The 22,476-nt window shown below is 40.8% G+C and overlaps 1 protein-coding gene across 1 annotated transcript in view; it reads left to right on the top strand.

Moving 5' to 3' along the window:
- The first annotated feature begins 3,226 nt into the window (after positions 1–3,226).
- The window catches only part of ripor2 (RHO family interacting cell polarization regulator 2), a 60,448-nt gene continuing 41,198 nt past the window's right edge, over positions 3,227–22,476 (top strand). The window contains 1 exon segment of the mRNA XM_029443903.1: positions 3,227–3,607. Within this exon segment, the coding sequence (XP_029299763.1) occupies positions 3,529–3,607 (79 nt within the window). The 5' untranslated portion in view covers positions 3,227–3,528.

Below are 22,476 nucleotides of genomic sequence, written 5' to 3'. Positions count from 1 at the left end.
TTATGCTAATTACTTTATTTCCTAGTTTTTTCATGGCCATTTTAGCATCTGTGAAAGAGGCTGTGTAGCCTACTTGCAAATTAGCTAGCCCCATAGAATTAGCCTGGATGCTAATGAGTTGCTGGTTTCTTGCTAATAACGGATATTTTAGTCCACAGTAAGAGGCGGCGCACTGATGCATATTATCAGGGCCAGAGCGAGTGTGTAGGAGGCTGAAACCGCCTATTCAGCCTCCTGGGATACTCATCATCTGGCTCGATTCAGATGCCAAAGAGCTCCATTGTTTGACCCCATTCAAACAACACCATTGTACCGAGCGGGTCTGATTGTGCTACTCTTTGCAATGCCGGAGTAGTGTGTGTGTGTGTGTGTGTGTGTTGTTTTGGTGGCATTGTTGAGAATTGTTATATGGACGTGTGTCTGTGGCATTGTATGTTTGCATCCCAGCAGCATGCGTTTGCATTTCCCAAAGCAGGGGGTTTTCTCTGCTGGTGACAACAATGTATCCAGTCATTGACATGCAGCAAGGCAAATTCAGCCCAAAATGTGACCCTGTTTTCTGGCACTGCTGCCTGTAAAGTAGCTCATAGTCAGAAGCTGCTGCTGAGAGTAAGAAAAAAAAGTAGTTGAAACGTCTGTGAATGCTCAGATTTGGAACTTTTTTTTATAACTGAATGCAAGTTGCTGAGAATAACTCTTGGTTAAATCATAGTAATGCTTTGCACATATATCATGACACAGTCACCAGAACATGTGATGATTATAGCAGTGAACAGATGGGAGTGGGACGTATCGGCATAAGACAGTGTGCTTTGCTTTGCTATGTGTCAGGGTTCTGTATGCGAGTGTGCTTTCTGTTTACTCGCCTGCATGACCGGTGTTTCTCCATTTCTCACATCGTGTTTCTAGCATCACAGCACCAAGTCAAAATATCCCTGCTGTCTGCTGTGAACCACCAAATAGGTTCGAGAATATTTTAGTGTAAATTTAAATTCAGTGTTTGCAAGTAGTTTGTGTGGTTATTCTGCATCTTCATGCTTCTAGTTTGTTCTGTTTATGCAGTTTATTTCACCACTTTCAGCATTTCCCGTTGCTGCTGGGAAAGTTGCTCCTCAGGAAGGTGTGTGTGTGTGTGTGTGTGTGTGTGTGTGTGTGTGTGTGAGAAAATACGGAAACATTTCTGTCACATTTCATTTCACAATTTGAACTACAAACTGGAGGATACTCAGTGTACAATGTTATACTGGAGAATCTTGGACCCGTACTTCAGGCTTTTTTTGCATTATAAATAACTTAGAGTTGATTATAGGATTGTTTTATTCAGTTTGCATGATTCTCCTTTTTGTAATAATAATAATTAGTACATGTACAAACAAAAATGTACCTTTTAAAAAAAAAAAAAAAAAAAAAGAAATTTAACTGAACTAAATCACCATTGTCACTGACCGAATGAGAAGCTTTTAGCAGTGGAGCTCCTCTCTGGTGACTAAAAGTACCCTCGTCAGCTAAGAAGTGACTGTTATTTTTACTTCCTCTTTTAAAAGCCTAATCGCAGAATAACGTGCACACACTGCATCTCTAACACACATAATCGAAACGCCTATTTCTCACATCCTCAATGACCTCAGACAAATAAGAAATCCTCTGGTCCTATACATTTATGAACATCACTGTTAACCAAACAAGTTACAGCAAAGCAACGTTCAGTCACATGTTCTTCAGACCCCACATCCCACCTCCTGATAGATGTGATGTTTCTAAATTGTCTGGACTTGCCTCGGTGAGTTTTAGCTCCATGTTCGTTCCCTTAAGCTTTGGCCTTAAAGCGAGGCGTTGGCAGGGGAGAGGAAGTCTGAAGGAAAAGTGATAATAAATTGACTTGACGTTTCTATTTTGGTTGAGAAATGGGTTTATGAAAATGATGTGCGAGTCAGAGAAACTGCACAGTGAACACAGATGGAGGCACGTTGTAAGACAGAGGACACAATTCTGTAAGGTTTTTTTTACTTCCAAAAGATGAGACCAGACTTCATAGTACCAGTAATTTGGGCGTGGACATGACATGCTTGAGAAGAACTGGGAAGGGGCCTCCTGTGCATGCTGCAAAACTCTTCAAAATTTGGATTAAAACTATTTCACAGTAGAGCCGTCCTGCCCATGACTGTCATTACACGTGACAACATTTTGGGGTTAGTTTAGTTCACAAGTTACACCCAATTTTCTTTGGGCGCCCAGATCATCAAACATGTCCCAGTGACTCGTTATATGTTCAAGATATATGCAGCATTGCTACTGTGGGAGCCAAGTTATGTGTTATTGCCATAAATAAGCACAGTCTGTATTCCAAGTTCCGAGTTCAATATATTTATATATTTTGAGATGAATAAGATATTTAATTGAATAAGTTTATAATGGTAATGTGTTAAAAGTCAGCTAATGATCATTTGATTTAATTCTGATGACGATCTTATCAGCCAGTTGTACTTTGTCTTTGTGCATTACATTACATTTAAACTTTATCTGAAGGATACATATAAACCAAATATGTTTCCCCGGGCAAGAATGAACTTTCTATAACAACTATTTAAAAAAAAAAATACTTTTTAATAAATACTTTTCAATAAATATGAGCCAAAATATTTTGCCTCATATTTATTTTTCGAAAACACAGATGCCTACTGAAGCTCTTTGACTCGAATGACTTTACCAATGTAAAAACAATTATTATACGAGAGATATAAACAGAACCTCCCACAGTGTCGTGTGCGTGTGCGTGTGCGTGTGCGTGTGTTTATTCGCTGCTTCCAGAGCGGCACCATGGAGACTTTCAGCAACAGCAGACGTTATCAACTCTGCTGAGGCCCCCTCGATGTGGGCCAAGTGAAAAAATAGAGAGAGCAATCAGTGTGGTCCCATGATTCCTAGCGAGCTGTGAAGGAATGAAAAGGAGAGCTCACACTCCATGTCACAAACACACAAACTAACACGTTTTTTTTTTTATGTCCTTGCTGGCTCAAAATATAGAATCTAATTATTCCTGTTAATCACCACTCAGGCTGACTCATTCTAGAGCGCCATACTGTGCATATGGCAACACGCATGCACACACCACTGAACACCCGTACAGTACACACACACACACACACACACACACATGCGCACACTTACTCACACTTACTCATACAAGTGCTCTCCAAACAGCACACTCTCACTTCAGCATTGCACAGGATATTATGAAATCAGCACTGCTGCTGAAACTTAATGAAGGTCGCTGGGAGTCCTCTCTCTCTCTCACACACACACACACACACATACACCTCACCTTGCACTTATACATTCACACACACACTGAATCTCAGCTCAGTCCCGGTCCTCTGCTACTCGAGTGAGGAGCCTGCCAGGGATCGGACTGTCGCCTAAAGCGAAGAGGCCGAGCCGGCGTTGATTCAATTTTACAGCCCAGTCACTCTATCTGAAGCTCCGATTAGTCAGCCGAGGGAAACGAGAGGGAGAAGAAGAAGAATAGTGATGGCTATGACCGATATTGCGGAGGATGACCTGGATGAGATGATGTGCGAAGAAGCGGAGGATGTCTTCTTCCAAGACGGTAAGGTTTGCCAAGAGTCAGTTGTGAAGTGTGGAAGCAGGCGTGAGTTTACAGGTAGGCTGCAGGGCTGAAACGGCTGTTTGAGGATCGCAGCAAGGTCAGATTGGTTGGTTTGTGACTTGTGGTTGAGTTCGGGGTTAAGAAGAGGGTAAAAGTGATGGTTGAAGTGTGGCCCAGAGGGATCTCTTCAGTTGCGTAGGTGGGGTTGTTTGCTACATGGTTGAGTAAGCTCTGATACACACTGTTGCTAAAAGGTTACCGGCAAAAATGTGTTTATTTAGAGGAAGAAACGCTTCAGTATGCCGCTAGTTAAAGTCATATTCAGTGGTTGCAGTGATTATAATAATTAGTCAGTGTAAGCGATCTTTGACTAGTGATAACTTCATGCTTTCCTTCTCCAGTTCCACTTTGCAGGAGCTCTGTGCAGAGTTTGTTTATCGATTTTTCAACTTTTACCCTTTTTTAGAAAGCTAAAAGCAGCCATGCCTTCTGCAGTGTGGGCGTTCTTGTGTAACAGGCAGATGTTTTGAGCAAGCATTATGCACCACAAGAAAATCTTTTCAACACACACTTTGTGTGAGTAATCATAACCTACGTTGGATCCTGTAGGAGTGATGAGCAGAAGAGAAGAGAAGGAAAGGGTCAGGTGCTGTCAGCTTGTATAATAATTGACTGGTGTTTAGTGTTTTTGCATTAAAAATGATCTCTGACCAGGAATGTGGCAAAAGCATTATGGATAATGATGCTTCATAGATTGGCTTAGCACTTATCATGTCACTCTGTGTATCATACAGTATAATGTTTTCTGAGTTTAACAGAGTACTCCACCAATTTAGCATTTCACTTTTATAACATTGTTGGACTCGAGTTAAAAAATTGATGTGGCAGAACCAGAGATGTTTTTTATCCCACCTGGCGTCTACATTTCCCACAATGCAACTCAACCACCAACAGTTCAGTCTGTTGTACCGGAGATGATGAGTGAGCTGCAGAGGTCTGATAAACTCACTTCTTTTCAACCCCAAACCCTCAGATATTTTACAGTAACTTTCTGATTCCCTTCTGGTTGTTGGACAATTTCTGAGGTAGATTGTGTTACTACTTTACAGCCAGGCTAACTGTTTCCTAGTCTTTATGCTAAGCTAAGCTAACAGGCTGCTGGCAGTAGCCATATATTAAAATTCTCTGCCAATATGTATTTCCTATAATATCAAACTATTCATTTAACTCCGATGAATCTTCCTCCAGCCCTTTGAAACCAAGCGGCAACCTCCGGGTCTGAAAAGTGAAAGCAATGTGGAAGTGCCTTAAATCTGCATTCTTTCTAATGGCCAGCAGGGGGCGACTACTCTGGTTGCATAGAAGTCTATGAGATACTTCACACTTGATTTATTACCTCAGTAAACATTTTCCTGACAAGTTTATGTTCTCAATCGTTAGTTTCATGTCTTCTTCAACACAGCGTGATGTTTATTTTGTAAAGTATGGTCCCTTTTAGAGTAAAATAGATGATAAAGCAGTGACAGGTCACTACCACGATGTTGTTCAGTTTGGGTGCGCTCCTTGTTTTCGTCTTACAACTTTAATCCTTTCACAGTGTGTTTTCAGTTCATGAAAGTTAATTGTAACATCTAGGTCACCTAAAAATGTCTCATTCAGCATTTTGTTGTACTTTGCTCCAACCTTGTTAGTGACAGCCAAAATACCAAACTCGGGGCTTCAAAACGGGAGTCCACACACAAACACCAGTTTCAAAATGGTTGATTACTTATTTAAACCAATTGTGTAACACACAAACATGCATCTTTTAAACTGCTTATAGAAGTGTTTAATTGCACGCCAAATGCTTGCATTGTGTACAATTTATTAAGACATATTTAACCTCCATACAGGCTCTAAGTGCTATGCGGCTGCTCCACTTATGATGAGTGGACAGTGAGCAGGAGGATATTCCCACATATTGCATCATTTGGTGTGTAATGTATGTTAATGCCTCCACTGACCCACTTCTGACTGAGATACAACGATGGTAATGTGACGTTCCCTTTGAACAATACAGCCAGGAGGTATGCAGCCAGATGACTCTCTGTAACAAACCAGCCAATCACAGTGAACAGATTCAATTGGAGGTTGGCCAGCAGGCATCAATGTGTTTATTCACAGATGCAGCTGAAGGTTGCAGAATATGAATCACTTATATTTTATGTTCTAATTAGCTCTTTGGGTTATAAAGTATACTGTGTGTTTTGTGTTGAATATTCAAGTGTTTCATTCTTATTGGTGCTGAATGCAAATGTACCACTGACCTATTTTCTTTGTAAACCATTAGTTTCATCATTAGTTGTGGGTTTGCAAATCTTTGAGCTTTTTTACCCACAAAATTAGAATTCAGTGTTCAATGAACTCATCTTGAAGTGTGGGATGTGGCATTTTGCAACAGTCCCCCACAAGGGGTCACAAGATGAATCTAAAGAGGTCGCCAGATGAGCACAGAGGGAGGAAATAGATTCACGATTATTTTTTGGCTTTTCTCTAATTGTTGCATAGAGTACAGCTGAGGCTGATGAGAAGCCATTAGTTTTGCAGGCATTTGGTCATAAACCAAAGTATTGGACAAATTGAATTTTTGACCTGATTTTGGCACAAGAAAAGTTAAAGGATCATCAAAGTCATTACAATTCATCCTGCGAGAGACATGAATGTCTATGCAAAACGTCACGACAGTCCATCCAATTATTTGTTGAAATATTTCACTCCAATCAATATTATAGATGCCGAGATATTCCAGTGGAAAAGTGAAAACTTTGACCTTTTGGTGGCGCTAGATGAAAACTCAGGGGCTCACCAATGACACCATGAATGTGTGTACAATATTTCATGGCAATCCTTCCAACGGTTGCTGAGATATTTCAGTTTGGATACCGACCAACATTCGTCATAAAAGGTGTTCAATGGTATTGGCAGTGTAAAAATAGCTAGTAGTAAAATGCTTAAAATAAAATATTAAATGAAAGATGAAGACAAGAGGCTATAAAGCAAGTAACCAGCATCACATTTTGAATTATTACGGCTACAAGCATAACGCAAATGTGGCACTGTCCTGAGAGTTACTGTAATAAAAAGGGAGTAAGATGTATCTGCTGTCACCTCTGCACTCCCAGAGACAATATGTTACATAAAGCATGGTTACTCTAGCTTGTCGATGTGTTGCTGTTGTATTTCAGACTGAATTATGACAAAAGGAGCACTACTTTTAGCCCGGCAGCAGAGATGTCAGAGTGCCTGAACAGAGCGGATACACAGCCACATGTGTACTTACTCCCTCCCTTTTCCTGCCTCTCCTTCTCACTCAAACTCTCAGTGAGTCCAGTTCAGGTCGTATGAATTAGCAAACAGCCTTGGTTAGCTTTGCTCAGTGGGAACAATGTGTTTTAGCTTCACTCCCGCCTCACTCAGTGCTCGCTCTTTTTAGTCAAAGCAAAAAGCAGTTACTTTGCAGAAACATGAAAAGGGACTCACACTTGACAGGTCATGAAAATTGGAGCACATGCTGACCCAGTAGTACCCTCTGTATTTAGAAATGTGGTTCCCGCATACATATACACATTCCACCACAGGGGTCTGTGTATACTGAGGTAGTCAGTAAATAGGTAGGGTGATTTGCGTCTGGATTAAAGGGACAGTTTATCCAGAACACCAATAAAAAACTAGAAGAACACTCGGAGAGCGCAGAACTCAGTCAAGGCAGTTTCCATAAGTGAAACATAGTGTGTGTAACCGCCTCGTGATTCAGATCTGCTCCAAAATGTTATGTGTTCTTCTTCGGCCTATACTCCAGCCTTCCACTAAGTTTCATGAAAATCGGGGGCGTAGTTTATCCGTAATCCTTCTGATGAATTGACAGATAAATTAAACGGAAGACACAACCCTCCATGGCAGAGATAAAAATAATTTGAAAAAAAAGATTCTATTAATAACGTGCATCTTGAAATGTTGCATGCTGTATGACGACAGAAAAGTACTGCAAACAAAGTCTCAGCTTGTCGTACCCGATGAGCCTCTGCAAAATCACCTCTGCACCAACACCAGCCTGACCTTAACGATCCCATTCAGATGTTACAGAAACTACAGCCAGAGCCATTAAGTGCTTTTACACACATGTTAACACAAACACAACGCTGCTTTCTTCCCGTGTTATCACACTTCACCACACACATGCCCAGGGCACATTTCTCAGAAAAAATGGCTACATCAAATGACAAAAAGATATCAGTGAAAGTGCACAGCAGCTTCATTGAGACCAAAATAAACACAATGGCCTCTTTAACGCCTTCGTTCTCTTTATGAGTAAATGAAAGGGGCCTGATTTTGCTGTGCTACAGTACTCATGTGGTTGGCAGTGGAGTAGCAAACAGTCTGAAAAAGCAAAGTACAAGAGAGTAGTGTGTCCCGAGGGAAAGCCGCAGTAGAAGATCCTAAATGGCAGCAAAAATATAGTTGAGTATTACTTGTAAGTCCATTACAAAACTCCACAGATTTAAAGGAGAAGAGGTTTTGGTACGATGAAGTTTCAACTGCCACTCTGGAGCTCGTTGATTAGCCTTGGGGTTAGAGGCCTTACTGTTTGGTGTCTAAATAAACCTGTGTTTGACTAACTGGGTCAGGTTAGAAAGCATGACAGAGCTGCCTTCAGTCACAAGTGAGGAAGAAAAGCACCCTGAATTGCATTCACACCCAAGAACCACACAGGAAATAACTCTTCCTTTGACGTGTCAGACTTGACTTTTAATCGTGTTGTTTAATGCCGCTTTGCAGTTTTATGTGTGTCAAACTGAACTAAATCCCTGTCATTCAGTTGTGACTTAGGGAAGAGTTTATCCACTCTAATGCAGGAATGCTTTGTCCTGTTCCTTGTGCAATAGGATGCGTTTCTAGTCCTCCCCTGACTACCAATTAAATGACAAAACCACTAATTGCCGGGCTCAACAGCTATTGTTTGTTTGTTTTTTTAGTTTGGTTCTTGAAACCTTCTTTTGGCACAATGACATGTCAATCACTCAGATTTAATAGGAGTTTTCCATTTAGCCAAAGTCCCTCCACAGATTTTGAGGATTTCTTAAATCCTGAGGGGAGGGGTGTATGTAATGGATTGATGGGGCACGACACCTGAATGGGGTTAAAGCTTTGATGTAGTGTTGCTCCTTAGGCCTTCGCTTCAGACTTTGCCAAAGGGCTTTTCTTTAATGTTCTCAGCTAAACAACACCTGAGATTTAAGGAGGGAACAATTAAGCCAGAGTATGTAAAGGCATGACACAACATGCTGACTTAATTTTAAAAGAACACTAAATGTAGGTCTCATTACAGTACAGCAGCTTTTCTTGGAACAAGTGGTAAACTGTATTTTAATTAAGGGAAACAACCTACCGTATTATGGTCGCAGTTTTAAACACGTGGTTAATGGTGTGAATTTAAACAAAACAAAAACTACTTTACCTTTTTGTAAAAGATCATGGCTTGGCTTGAAATAAGCATGTTCTACATACATTAAAATAAGTCAATAATGTATTTTAGTTTCATGAGGGACACGAAGACTGGTCTCCTGGGTGAAAGTCCTTTTGTTTGTTTATATCAGCAATCCCCCGCAAGCTCCTCCCGATGCAGACTTTCATTACAAATGTATTTCTGTTGTGTAAAAAAGAAACATAATCCAGGAGAAAACACAGTTTGTTGTTTGGGAACTTAATTTTTGGGAGACCAGGCTTGTAAAAGTTAGTAAATATAGCCGGATGACACATGTAGCGTCTAGCTTTGCTAGCTCACCAAATATGTTAGCTAAAATTAACCGTAGTCTTGAAATTAAAAACTGAGAGATGCTCATGGAGCCGTTATTAAATACTTACCATAAACTGCTTAGTGAATCTTGTATATTTGAACTGCTTTTATTGTTATGACAGGGAACTTGAAATCAGTTGACAGTTAACATTAGGAAGGAGTTAGCTATCATTAGCTATCATTACCAGTCAGCCTAAACCCACATCTAACTGACGCATTGTAACATTTCAATGTGTGTAATGATGCTCATGCTAAAGAAACAAATACCGATAAATTGGATGTACAGAGTTTTGTATGTTACAGCCACACACAGCCATCACATTGGATTTAATTTTATGGAGTCATGTGTATGTTTTAATCAAATCACAACATCAATATAAAATACAAATAAATATGAGCTTTGAGGAGGTCTCATTACATCTTCATGCTGATGACATGAAATCTATCTTACTTCTACAGTACAAGCTTTCAGCTCTTGCCCAGAGGGTGAAACAGAGGACACACACACACACACACACACACACACACACACACACACACACACACACACACACACACACACACACACACACACACACACACACACACACACACACACACACACACACACACACACACACACACACACACACACACACACACACACACACACACACACACACACTCACACACACTCACTCTCACTCAAGACATCAGCATGATACACATAGCTCATAGTGAAGGCTGCAAGACTAGAAGCCAGGTCAGATTTCACAAATCCATTTCTCTCTCGGCTTCTTGTCTGAACTTGTCTTGTGAGGCAAACCCCTGGAAACTGTATCCTCCTCTGAGACTCGAGATCACAGGGAGCCGAGGGGAGGGAGATGATATATCTGCATAGAGAACCATCTGACATCTTAGTATTTATGTAGAGAGATACAAAAAACAAGTTTGACAAATAATTGGCAGGAATTGCATCTTGAAAATATCTGCTTCAAATGCTGTTTAATAATAATGTAAATTAAGTATTTTATTTCACAAAGTTATACTCTTCAAATGATAACATGGTATGCTGATAATGTAAATACTCAACTATGCAGTTGAGGTTAGGTTTTCTCCCCCTCATTCTAAATGTATACTGCTAATACTGAAACTCGTATCTCTTCGTGTTTACATATATGAATATATATGAAGTCATACCTCCATTTGCAAACGATTAAGTTATTGTTTGGCCCCCTCAAGCTGTTATTTAGTCAAATCACTAGTTTTGAAACTGGTCGGTAGTTGCTAAAAACTTCTATGAAAAAACAGTACTGATGGATTTACAAATAGCTGGTGCAACTCGATCCAGATTAGAAAACAATTGTAGTAATACCTTTTCTATTCAAGCACATCTGTTCAGGTGTGAATCCTTATACTTCTGGACATAACTCTACTTTTATCATAGGATGGATTCATGATTATAACTTAATGCACTCTTCCTGCATCAGAGCAGTGGTTTCTGTTCTGCAGTGTCGCAGTCTGACCAGGAAGTAATTCAATCAATGCTCATTGCTGTCTATCAACCTTTCGTCAAATTTTGAGGGTGATAATAAGATTTGGTGGAAGTGGATATCTGAGCTGCAGAAGGGAGAGAGAGGAGCGGCGGCATTGGAGCCAATGAGGTCACTGCTGGAGGTTAGAGAATGATCTAAAACTGACTTGATGTACTTACTACTACTACTATTAAAAAAAAAAACACACATAACTCGTGCCCTGACCCACTCCTTTGCAACCTGTCACACACACAAGCATTGTCTTCCATCCTCAACATGCACACACTTGCAGTCCACCCACACATACACCTCCACTGGCACAGATGTCGTCTCTGTCCACAGCGATGCAACATACTGAAGAACACGACAGTACTGTAGTTTGTGCGTCAGTGGACGCTCTGCGTTGGGAATAGCTCTGACCTGAGGGGACCTACTGTAGCTGGAATATCATCGCTCCGCATCTCCCTCTTCCTGCTTCTGACAGTCTCCTCCGCTGACCTACTTTTGCCATAAGACTCAAACTATTACTATTTTCTGCAGTTTTCTCTGACGGAGGAGATAAATAATAAGAGGGCAGGGTAAAAGAGAAGAAAACATTCTTTGCATTTTGGGACTTGAGGTGAATTTTTAATGGTGCAACATCCAGTAAGACAGATGATGCAAGAGTAGAAATCCTTCTCTCTTTGTCTCTAAGTGTAAACTGGTCTCAGTTTTTTTGCTCACAGATGTTTAAATGTGGCTTATACCTAAAATGGCAGTTTCACTGTACTGCTAACCTTTCCTTTACAATTCACATGTGGTTACTATGACAATCTGTGCTGCGGGCAACACAGGGCGTGCAGGGTTTACACTTTGTGGTGTGGAACCCCCTCACAATGAGGTAATCCTGTTCAAAGCATCAAATGTAACAGACCACCCATGACTCTTCACAGAGGGGGTAACCTGGTGTGCGTTTGGAGATCAAGTGTTGCTTATTAAGCAGCTGGTCACCAGAGTATTACTGTTTGTTTGTTTTTAAATTAGGACATTTCATAATTGTTGTTTGCTTGTGTAAGATGTGTGCTCTGTGCCAGCATCACTTTCGTTCAGTTGATATACATACACCCAACAGAAAGAAGTTTATAAAAAAAGTCCTGCTCTTTAGTTAAGATACAGTGGTGCCAAATCATAAATAACAGAAGTAAAATAGAAAAGAATAGAATAGACGTTTTGCATGCCAAAGGAAGAAATGTGTCTTTACAGGACACATTAAACCACATGTACATAAAATAACACAATAGAAGCACATCTGACCATGATAATTAAGGTCAAAGGTCACTCTCTTTTAACTCTGTTGTGGTCACAACCAACTCCTGAGGAAAAAACACATCTGGCTCTTTCTTCACCTGCTAGTTGCTAATTGTGTCTGTGTGTTGTTGGGCAAATAGCCTGCAACGGTAAACGCAATATTTTTCACTTGAGGAAATTACCGGCAAAGAGCGCAGTCACTATGAGCGACCCCTTTCACATTACCTATTGTTATTTGATGTATTGCTGATATATACTATATATATTTAAAATAAATACTGCAGATGATATTGTTGGTACCTACCTGCATAATGCAGACCTGCAGTATCTCCAAGCCCCTCAGAGCAGAGGCTTTACCTGCAGCATCAACCTGTCATTACAGACCAAAGGAGCCACATCATGCAGCCGTGCCACAGGGCAATATACAGCCTGTTATTGGTTCACCTCTGAAGAGACACACAGTATAAAATGCAACTTTGTACAGACAGATACTTTGTGTTTCTTTGACGTTGAGTTGACTATTTGGAATTTTAGTTTGGTATTTACAACTTGGGAAGTCCAACAATGAGTCAACTAAAACAGGGCAAGTAACCGAAGAGGAGGCAGCATTTTCCTCTGACATTTTAGTGTCCCACACACACACATATACACACACACACACACACACTTTCAGCTGTGCCTGTACATCCCATTGCCTTGACCTTGCTGCCCTCCAGTCACATGGTCTTTCTGACTCATCTGGTTATTGGTCAGACGTTGTCAGGCAGAGACGAAGGAAATGTTAAGAGAAAACGATAAAGTAAACCAGTAAGATAAAGACTATGTATGAAGGACATATTAAATGCTTAACTAAATAACACAGCGAACAGTTGGTGGTGGAGTGAGAGACAGAAGGTGTTTCAATGCCGCGCTACACGCGGAGCAGGAGATCGATGGTGGTGACCAACAGCAGTTGTGGCTGCTACAGAAGGAAAGGACTTTCTCTGCTGGGAGGTCAGTGAGGATTTCATTCATACTTTCTGTGTATGAATGGGCACACACACCTGGTTACATACTGTTTATATACCCAATAATCTACAGTTGTGGTTTATAGTGAGAGAGAAGTAAAGAGATCGGAGTGGGTTTTAATGAGGGTCATGAATATTCTGCAAAAGTCACAACGTGAAACTTTATTTCAGTTTAAGTACAGTATGAACTGTGTGAAGTACATTTTATCCACAGTGTTCAGGGAATAAGTTTCTTCAGCAATAAATATATAGAATTTCCAACAAATATTTTTTTATATAGTTGTATATTACAATATAATATATTTGCTCAACAAGGTGATAAAATCATTTTTCCTGTCAGTGTAATTTTAATCTTTGAATCGTACATCAATAGGAAAGATGGAAAATTTAAGTTGCTGAAGTTATGTTAATATATCTGGAGTTAATGAAAATTCACAGTGCTACTTTGTCACGACACTGTGACGTGAGCCAGAATGAATTTTCTGCTTCCTGAGAAAATTCTTGAGGATTAGAGCCGATGATGCAGATTAGCCCGATGCTAAATGACCTGTTGCTGTGATTTTGATTGGCACCTGCTATAAATAGAGGTGTGTGTGTGTGTGTGTGTGTGTGTGTGTGTGTGTGTGTGTGTGTGTGTGTGTATGCATGTGTGTGTGCACACTTGTGGTTGCAGGTGTAAGTATGTATGGTCTTCTATGTGTTTGCGTGCGTGTACAGTGAGTGTGTTTGTGCGCGCTGGTTCTTCAGTAAATATAGCCGATAGTCAGGGGCTGCTGATGACGGCCATAATTACAGGCTGAGCTGTTCAGCAGCTGAGAGTCGACAAGGAAAAGAGAGGGGTGTGCGTTAGTGCTAGTTGAGAAGCTTATTGAAACCCTACAGAGTTCCCTGAATGTGTTCTGGCCAGCATGTACAGAGGAAAATAGGATGCAGGCTGTATGAGTTTCCAAAGAACATGTAACAGTGGACCAATTAGAGTTAGTTAGAGAAAGAAACTGGGACAGAGAAGGACTATGAGGTCAGTTTGGTTGAGGTGTGTGACTGAATAAATTTGGCAGCCTCAGATGGGAAAGCTCACTGACAGCAGAACATGTGGAGCGGCTGCTGCTTAAGGGACTATGAGGAAAAGTAGACTTCTATTTTGTTGAACTTAAAAGAAGTTTTTTTGGGAAATATGCGTATTTGATGAGAAGATCGATACCACTTTTACGTTTTACTGTTTAACATAAGGCTACAGTCAGCAGCCGCTTACCTTAGTTTAGTGTGAAGACTGGAAACATGGGGTAGCAGTTAGCCTCCTACCAGCATCTCGAAATCTCAATAATTAACACGATACATCTGGTTTGGTTGGTCCGTAGGTTCCACAATTAAAGTGTGAATACGACATATTTTGGTTTTACGTAGGATTATGTGCAGGATTATTTCCTTGTCATGCCTGTGAGGTTTTCAGGCACCCAGTTGAGACTCAAGAGAGACAACTTTAGCCTCGATCTTAAATGTAACGTTCATCAAGAAAGTAGATAAGGAGTCAAACTATTCCTTTAAAGGGCTGTGACGTGAGGAAGAGGGACTAGTGTTTTGCTGCTTTTGGTTCAAAAGGGTCTCTGTCTTTAACCAAATCTTTCATTTTCCGGAGGTTTTTACTACATCTCAAGATTTACCTCAGTGGATGTAGTTTGTCATCATGTAAGCTAAGTACTGAGCTTCTTCGTGACTCTTTCCATCCTTCCAGCATTTACAGTATCTCACAACAGCTTAATTCCCGGCATTGAAGCCATATATAAATAGCTTTTATTTTCTTTGTCCACTTTTCTTGTTGATTCGAAACCAACAACCCTCCGAGGAAAGCTTTCTCCTTGCTGTTATTTTTGGAAAGGTTATCAGCATCCTTCTTTTGGTACTTTGTCAACAGATATAATTTCTTTCAAAATGTTCTTGCCAAATTCTTACTCAGACTAATAAGAAGGACCAGAGGTGGAAAACCCCTAGACCTTCCCTTTAAAATTAATCATACCAACATGTCATTATGAAATCCCTTCCTCTACTAATACCAAACTGATGGATTAAAAGGGACAAGCCATTTTCTGCTCCCTTTGCTTCTTGGGAGGGCGAGCTGAATTGGATTTGTATGGACTCAGCGGAACAGCATATCCACTTATGGAAGTCAATTATGCTGGCAGGAGCAACTCAAGACGAGTCGCTCTACATAAAACCAAGTTGTGACGCAGAAATGTGCTTTTCTTCGGCCCTCAAATAGCAGCACCTGTGTGTTTCACGCCGTTTGTTTTGTTGTTTTGTGTTTTTCATGGTTCCCTTCCATGTAATTCAATTTGTCCAGGGTAAAGCAATCGCTGTAAACCCACTTGAGGCGAATGGATTGGAAAGGCAATTTTGAAAAAGCCCATCCCACCATTATGTTCACAACCTGTCAATACATTTACGGGTACGAATAAAACTTCTTTAATGCACTGGTAGAACGCTGCAGAGTGAAGCCAGGTCGTACGCTCCCTCTGCAAAAGTTTGGTTTAAACCCACAAGGCAGAAAAGATATCCGCTCTCTTTCCGTCACAAAAATGGCCCTGCTGCTGTCCAGAGTACAAGGTCAAAGAGAAATGTTCGAGACAGTTCATAAGGTGACAGCTGGTTAAATCTGGGTGGATTGGCCCTGCAGGCCGGACTGGTGTGCAAAGAGAGAGAGAGAGAGAGAGAGAGAGAGAGAGAGAGAGAGAGAGAGAGAGACCAGCTAATGCCTGTAGCAATACGACACAGACTACAATGAACTGTTTGTGTGCCAAGAGCTGTAGAGAGGTCATGTTCTTCAGATTTTTTTCAGAATTAAGTTCCCTGAAGTGCAGTTTACATTCTATAATCGACAGTTAGTTACACATTACGCGTTTTAAAGGTCCTCAAAGGTCTGTATGTTTTGTATTAACTTTTTGCGCAACTCAGTGATTTGCACAGACATACCTTTATACAACTAATTAATAAGGGAATCTCAGATAAAACAAAACATAAATGACATATCATAGAAAAAGAAAAACTTGAATTATTCAAAATTTGCTGAACTTGCACTTGAACTCATGACCTCCATGGATGTTTAAGCTTGTCAAGGAGAGAGTGATTACATCCATAGGAACTATAAGTCTAAGATCTTTAATTTGATGTTTTTCTTACATTTACAGCAATAAATTATTGAGTTGAACTAGGAGATACAATAAGTGTCTTTACTGTTCAATTGTAAATTTAATCACACGGATATCACTCCGCTGACGTACCACTTAACCTGATAAAAAGGTTTACTGACTATGGTATCAGTTAACAAAAAATAGTTCTGACTGCCTTCTCTAAATATAAAAATAGTGTATTATTTTTCTAAATTAAAACGATTTTCTTCTGGTTTTATTTACTTTTTATTTTCTTATTTTTCTGTATAATGTACTCTATATTTGGCAGTATTGCTACGCCATAATTCATAGCAATATAGCTGATTTAATTTGATTTTAAGAGACAGACAGACAGACAAAGAGAAATAGACAGGCCATACTCCAAGCTTGATTCATGCTTCCAAGGCGCGCGCACCTATAGCACGTGCAACTCCACCACACACACACACAAGGGAGCGTTGGGGCACAAAACAGACTGACCCCGCCCCCCCCTGTGACATCCTCCGCTTCTGATTGGCTCGACGTTGTGCAGGCGGAGCGCCGCAAACACAAACTGGAATGTGTTTGAGGGGCTCAGTGTTTGCTCTGCCGCTGCATCGAGTCTCATCAGGGAACAAACGTCGACCATCCATCGCTCATCCGGGCGCCCGGTGCATTCTTTTGGGAGATTTTTTCTTTTGATTTATATCGCAAACAGCCGCAAAACATCTGAAAACGTCAACGCACTCTATTCTTTGTATTTACGCATGGATGGAGAGGCACAGGTAGACAGGCAGAGACGCCACTGAGGAGCCACTCGTGAAGTTTTGCAGAGGTAAGTTGAAGCAGCATCCAGTGCAACTTCATTAAGGCTAAACACGGTCAATAACACGGGGTTGTGCGGTGTGCAGAGGTGCGCTCATTCAGAAAACTACTCCTTTCTCTCAACTGTGGGGGGAAAGCTTGTTCTCCGGGGCAGTGGGTTAGTGGATCACTAAATATAAACCTCAGTGGAAGATTAATCCTCATAATCCACGGATATTTACATTTTTTAATCGAGTTTTCTTGACTTAAATCTCTGGGTAGTGCACAGGATCAGTCAGTAGTATGAATATATCTCGCTTTTTGTTTAGTTTTTTCCTGAATATATAGTTTGAAATGTTTTTATTGATTCACGTTTGTCGTAACAACACTTAGTAATACTGTGAATTACAGAGGTTTGGAGCATTTCCATCCCTCCTAAATATGTGTTGTTTCGGTCTCGGTCCCTTTGACAGATGATGTGTTGTAAGTCATGTCTGGCCCTAAGGTCGCTTTGTGTTTCCTGGAGACATGTGAAACAAGTTTAAATTGTGGGAAATGTTGTTGTGATGCTTCTGGCTGTGTGTGCATCTGTGCATGTGGGTGTGTAATGTACTGATCAGTGCAAAAGGATACACACAGCATGTACAATGCGAGAGAATCAGGTCAGTGATTTTAAAAAATGCCCTTTCAGGTTTGTTGAGGTCAAAGTGCATCAGTCTTTTGTCATGTATTGTACACTGATACCACCAAAAGTGGATCTGCCAGCTAAACCAGAGCAGCAGTACTGTTTTCAAAGTGAGCAGCCAACTGTTCATATCTCCAGTTGTTAGAAGCTTTCTACCTTCCAGATGGTCTGCAAAATCTTTTTTTGTCGTGCTTTCTGGGTTTTAAAAACACCCTACATACCAAGAGACAAGTGTGAATTCTTTGATATTTTAAAATTCCCTCCCTTTTTAAAAGCCTACCAACTGAGCTGACGTTATCTTTTCAGCTGCATGTCCTCCAAGTTGGTGAAAAAGCAACCATTTTTCAAGCTATCACAAGTCCTCAATTCTCAGCCAGTTCCAGTACACACGGAAAATAAAACAAAACAACAGGAAAAAATAAGCATGCAGCTTGCAGCAAGGATTTTCCCCGGGCTGCTCATGCTGTTTCTGAGAAAAAAGGCATTTTTATCTTCAGGGCTAAATGCTCTTTCAGTGCAGTGCCAGGCTGACTTTGATATGGTTAAGTGGAAGTGCTTTGCTTCCCTGCCAGCCTGTTTGGGCCATGGCTAAGCTGTTTGAAAGGGGCTGGAGACGAGGGGGGTAGCGTGTTTGTGCCAAGCCGAGACGGGCTGCAGGGATGCAAGACCAGCGTCTGTTCCCAGACTTTGCTCACCTTCTCTCTACTTTACACCAGCAGGCTTTTCATTCGCTGCCTGTCTTTCACTTTCACTGTCTTACTCATGCAGGGTCAAGTAAACACACATGCGCTCATTTCCTCCTCTTTCTCTCCAAAGTCTCATTAAAGGAATTATGACCGATGTGGTTTGGAGGAAATTCAGACGCTCTGCCGTTTTGTTGGGTTTTCCCCTAAACTGAACAAGAACAACACTGCAGATGTTGAATGTGATTTTAAGGAATGTCAGCATCACCTGAACGAGTAACAAGAATATTGTCATTATTGATAAATCTACCAGTCAATTAATTGACCATAAAATGTCAGAAAATAATGAAAAAGTCTGAGCTGACATCTTCAATATCTAGTTTTCTTTTCCAAAACCCAAGATGCTCTTGATGCTGGAACCTGGAAACTTTGGTGTCAGCCTGGAAACTTTGGCATCATTGCTTGAGAAATGATCAAATATCACAGTTGTTGCCTGCTAATTTCAACTACTTGATTAATTGACTAATTATTATTATTGTTATTATTATTATTGACTTGTTAGTTAGACTTTTCCATGAAGGGGTGCATGATCCACCAATTGAAGTCAAAACATCATATAGCAGAGGATAATCAATACAATCAATCCATTTTTACGTCATGCCAACAATATCGACAAGCATCGTAATATCCAGGGCGCCATTTTACTAAACCCTAAAGCGTGTCTTGTGATATTGTATGATTTGGTTAATGTGGTCAACTATCATTAGATGTTAGGCTTTTTCAGGTCATAGCTTACAGAGTTAGAGAAATCATCTCTCATTCTAGTAGCGTCGGTCCATCATTTTCATTCAGACTGAAATATCTGTCATTTTGTATGAATATTCATGTTGACCAGAAGATGAATCCTAAAGACTTTGGTGATCCTCTGACTTTTTCTTTAGCGTCATCGCTCTAGAGTAACCTCATTGGCTGTCTAATTCAATAGAAGCAGAGTATGAAGGCAAACCAAAAGAAGGAGAAATATGACGTGGAGGTGCATTGTGCTAGCAGCCAAGATGAAGACTTTCATGCTTTAAAGTCTATTGACGTCTCACACACGGAGCACCTGACCTTTTCTTTTCCTCAAGAACACCCACACTTGCTCTTCTTGGGAATATCGCTTGCCTGTGTGTGTGTGCGGGGGTGGCTGTGTGCAGCATGTGTTGCATGCACATACATATGTTATTCCATCTGTGAGCATAAGTGTGGTTTTTTGGGGGGTGGGAAATTTAGGCCTTGCATTCTTACAGGAGGAGTGTCTCAAAGTTTTCACAGCTGATAGTTATTTCATAAGGCGTGTAGGTTGCAGAATGGTAAAGTGGGACGGGGAGGGAAAAGGATTTCACTTTTTAACGCTGTGGATACACTGTGAGAGTTAAATGATAAAAACGACCTAAATAATGAAGTCAAATCTCCTGCTGAGTTTCCGTGATCCAGACATCCAAATTTAACTCGACCCCCAGCCTGCGTCAGGGAAGCTGCTTTGAAATAACTGGCAAAAAGTAGATTTTGTTTTTGTTCTCTGATGAAACTTTAATGTTCCCTTTGGGGAAATTGGGTCATTCTGTTCACAAATTTAGAAGACGGTTGTTTTGATATGTCTGTCACATTGCATGCACACTGGTAATATTTTAGAAACGGAGTTAGTTCTCAACTTTTCACATCTACCTAGTTTGGAGCAAGTCTTTTTGGGCAAAGGGCTGAGTTAACCTGACAAACCTCCATTTAGATTGTGTTTTAGTGACCGCAGATAAAGAGACTGTCCCGTCTGCTCTGTCAGAGGTTATCTGGTCTCAAGATGGTGGTCTGGCCTTTCTCGCCTGTCCTGACACGTTCTACTCTACAATCACAGCCTCCTCAGTGGGGGTGGGAGGTATTTTATGTGTGTTGGGAATTTCTGGTGTCAAATAGGTGGGTTGTAGTTGTTACACCAGGGTTAAGTGGTATGTGGCAGGGAGGGGCAGATGCAGGGAGTGGAGGGTTGACTGGGACAGTGGAGACGACTAGCTGGGAGGAATGAGGAGTGGAGGTGGGAGGGGAGGCAAGATGGAAATGGAGGAAGAGGGGGAAGAGATGAAGAACTTAAAGTTGGAGAGTAGAAGAGGTTTTTTTTGCCAAGTTAGCAACATGGGAGTGTCTGTCCACTCCTTTAGTCCAGACCTAAATACCTTAACAACTATTGGATGGATGGACTTGTGGTCCCCAGAGAAAGAAACATGGTGACTTTGGTGACGGCCCTTAACTGTTCATCAAGCATGTTCAAAATTACCGGACGTACCCAACGTGTGCTTCATAAGATATGCAGACGTTGCGGGACGTTAGACATACGTGAATACGTAGTTGAATACTTACCTACGTAAATATAGTATGTGAATACTTACGTGAATACCTACGTGACTACGTTAGAGGAACGTTAGATAAAGGCTACGTCGGCTGACGGTGAATCCTACAGCCAATGTATTGATAACGAGTGGATAAATTATTCCTACCCTATGTTAAGATGATGCCAGACGATGGAGTAACTTATTAAACGTGTTTCTACAGTACAGCTAGCATGTTAGCCGTTCTCCAGCATCAGCATGACGTGAACCAGATGGCACTTTTCCAGCTCCGTTGTCCAGACGCTCTGATACGTTTTAAATAAGTAAGTGATACGCTATCAATGTTTGACATACGTATAATAATTTGTTATGTATTCGTTATGTATACGTCAGCTACAACACCGCTGTGGAAAAGTTGGACGTATTTGGACTCTGACACATTTTGAGCTGCACCGGCATGTTTCTGCCATACGGAACTGTGTATGTCTGGCGTGTTCGCCGTGTTTGGCGTGTCGTCTGCGTCCTTCAATCGATCACAACTTACCCTTAATTTATGTCAACCTATTGCCGATATTTCGTATGCGCCAGCATACGTTTCTGTCATACGGATATGTGTGACAGGGCCTTAACTAAGCATTCAAACAGTGCTTGAACATGAGAAATGTGGCGCTTTATAGTGACAACAGGTCTATTTTTTATTCTTTTTATCAAGAAGAATAGATTGTTTTTCATTTTAATGTCTGGAAGAGCCCAGTAATAAGTTAAGTTTAGTTGCTTTTTGTGAGTTGAATGTAACTGATTGTGAAAAAATAAAAATCATGGCAGACTTTGTGATATCAGCAAATATCGTATTGTTGGTGATAAATATAATATCACGTGGTGATGAAATGGCAAATGTTAGTACGCTAACACTGAAGTTGAACTAAGGTTTAAAGGAAACAACAAACATTGTAAACATTATACTTGCTAAACATCAACATGTTAGCATTGTCATTGTTAGCATGTTACCATGCCAACCTTAGCATTCAGCTCAAAGCCTCAGAGCCTTGTGTGGACTCTTATCTTGTTTTTCTAGGTGCGAGATAAAACGAAAGAAGAGAAAAGTAAATCTTGTGTCTGCTCAGCTGTCCTCACAGGTCCTCTGCTCCTTATATAACCAGTCCTCTCAGCGGTGCATCACTGAGAGTAGCTACAGTAGCATAATAGTTACTGAGGGCAGTGCTGCTTAACCACAATCTGTGGAGTGAGGAAATAACTATACTACACACGTATGTTTGTGTTGGGTGGTGATGGCCTAGTGGTACGCCTTCCAAATAAAACATTAGAAGGTCGGAAGTTCAATGGCTGCCACCACCCTTAGCAAGGGAGACTGCCCCTGTACTTAGTTCAATGTAAGTCGCTCTGGATAAGAGTGTCTGCTAAATGACATGTAATGTTTTTTCTTCTCTGCTGACCGCATGAGTAAGAGGCAGTGATGTATGAAATATGATAACCGGAACAATTATGTGCTGCTAATGGACGTGTGTGTGTGTGTGTGTGTGTGTGTGTGTGTG

Source organism: Cottoperca gobio, chromosome 11, assembly GCF_900634415.1.
Source record: "Cottoperca gobio chromosome 11, fCotGob3.1, whole genome shotgun sequence".
In the NCBI taxonomy this organism is placed as follows: Eukaryota; Metazoa; Chordata; class Actinopteri; order Perciformes; family Bovichtidae; genus Cottoperca; species Cottoperca gobio.
Note: the sequence above shows the minus strand (reverse complement) of the source record. Positions and strands in the feature narration are given on the sequence as shown.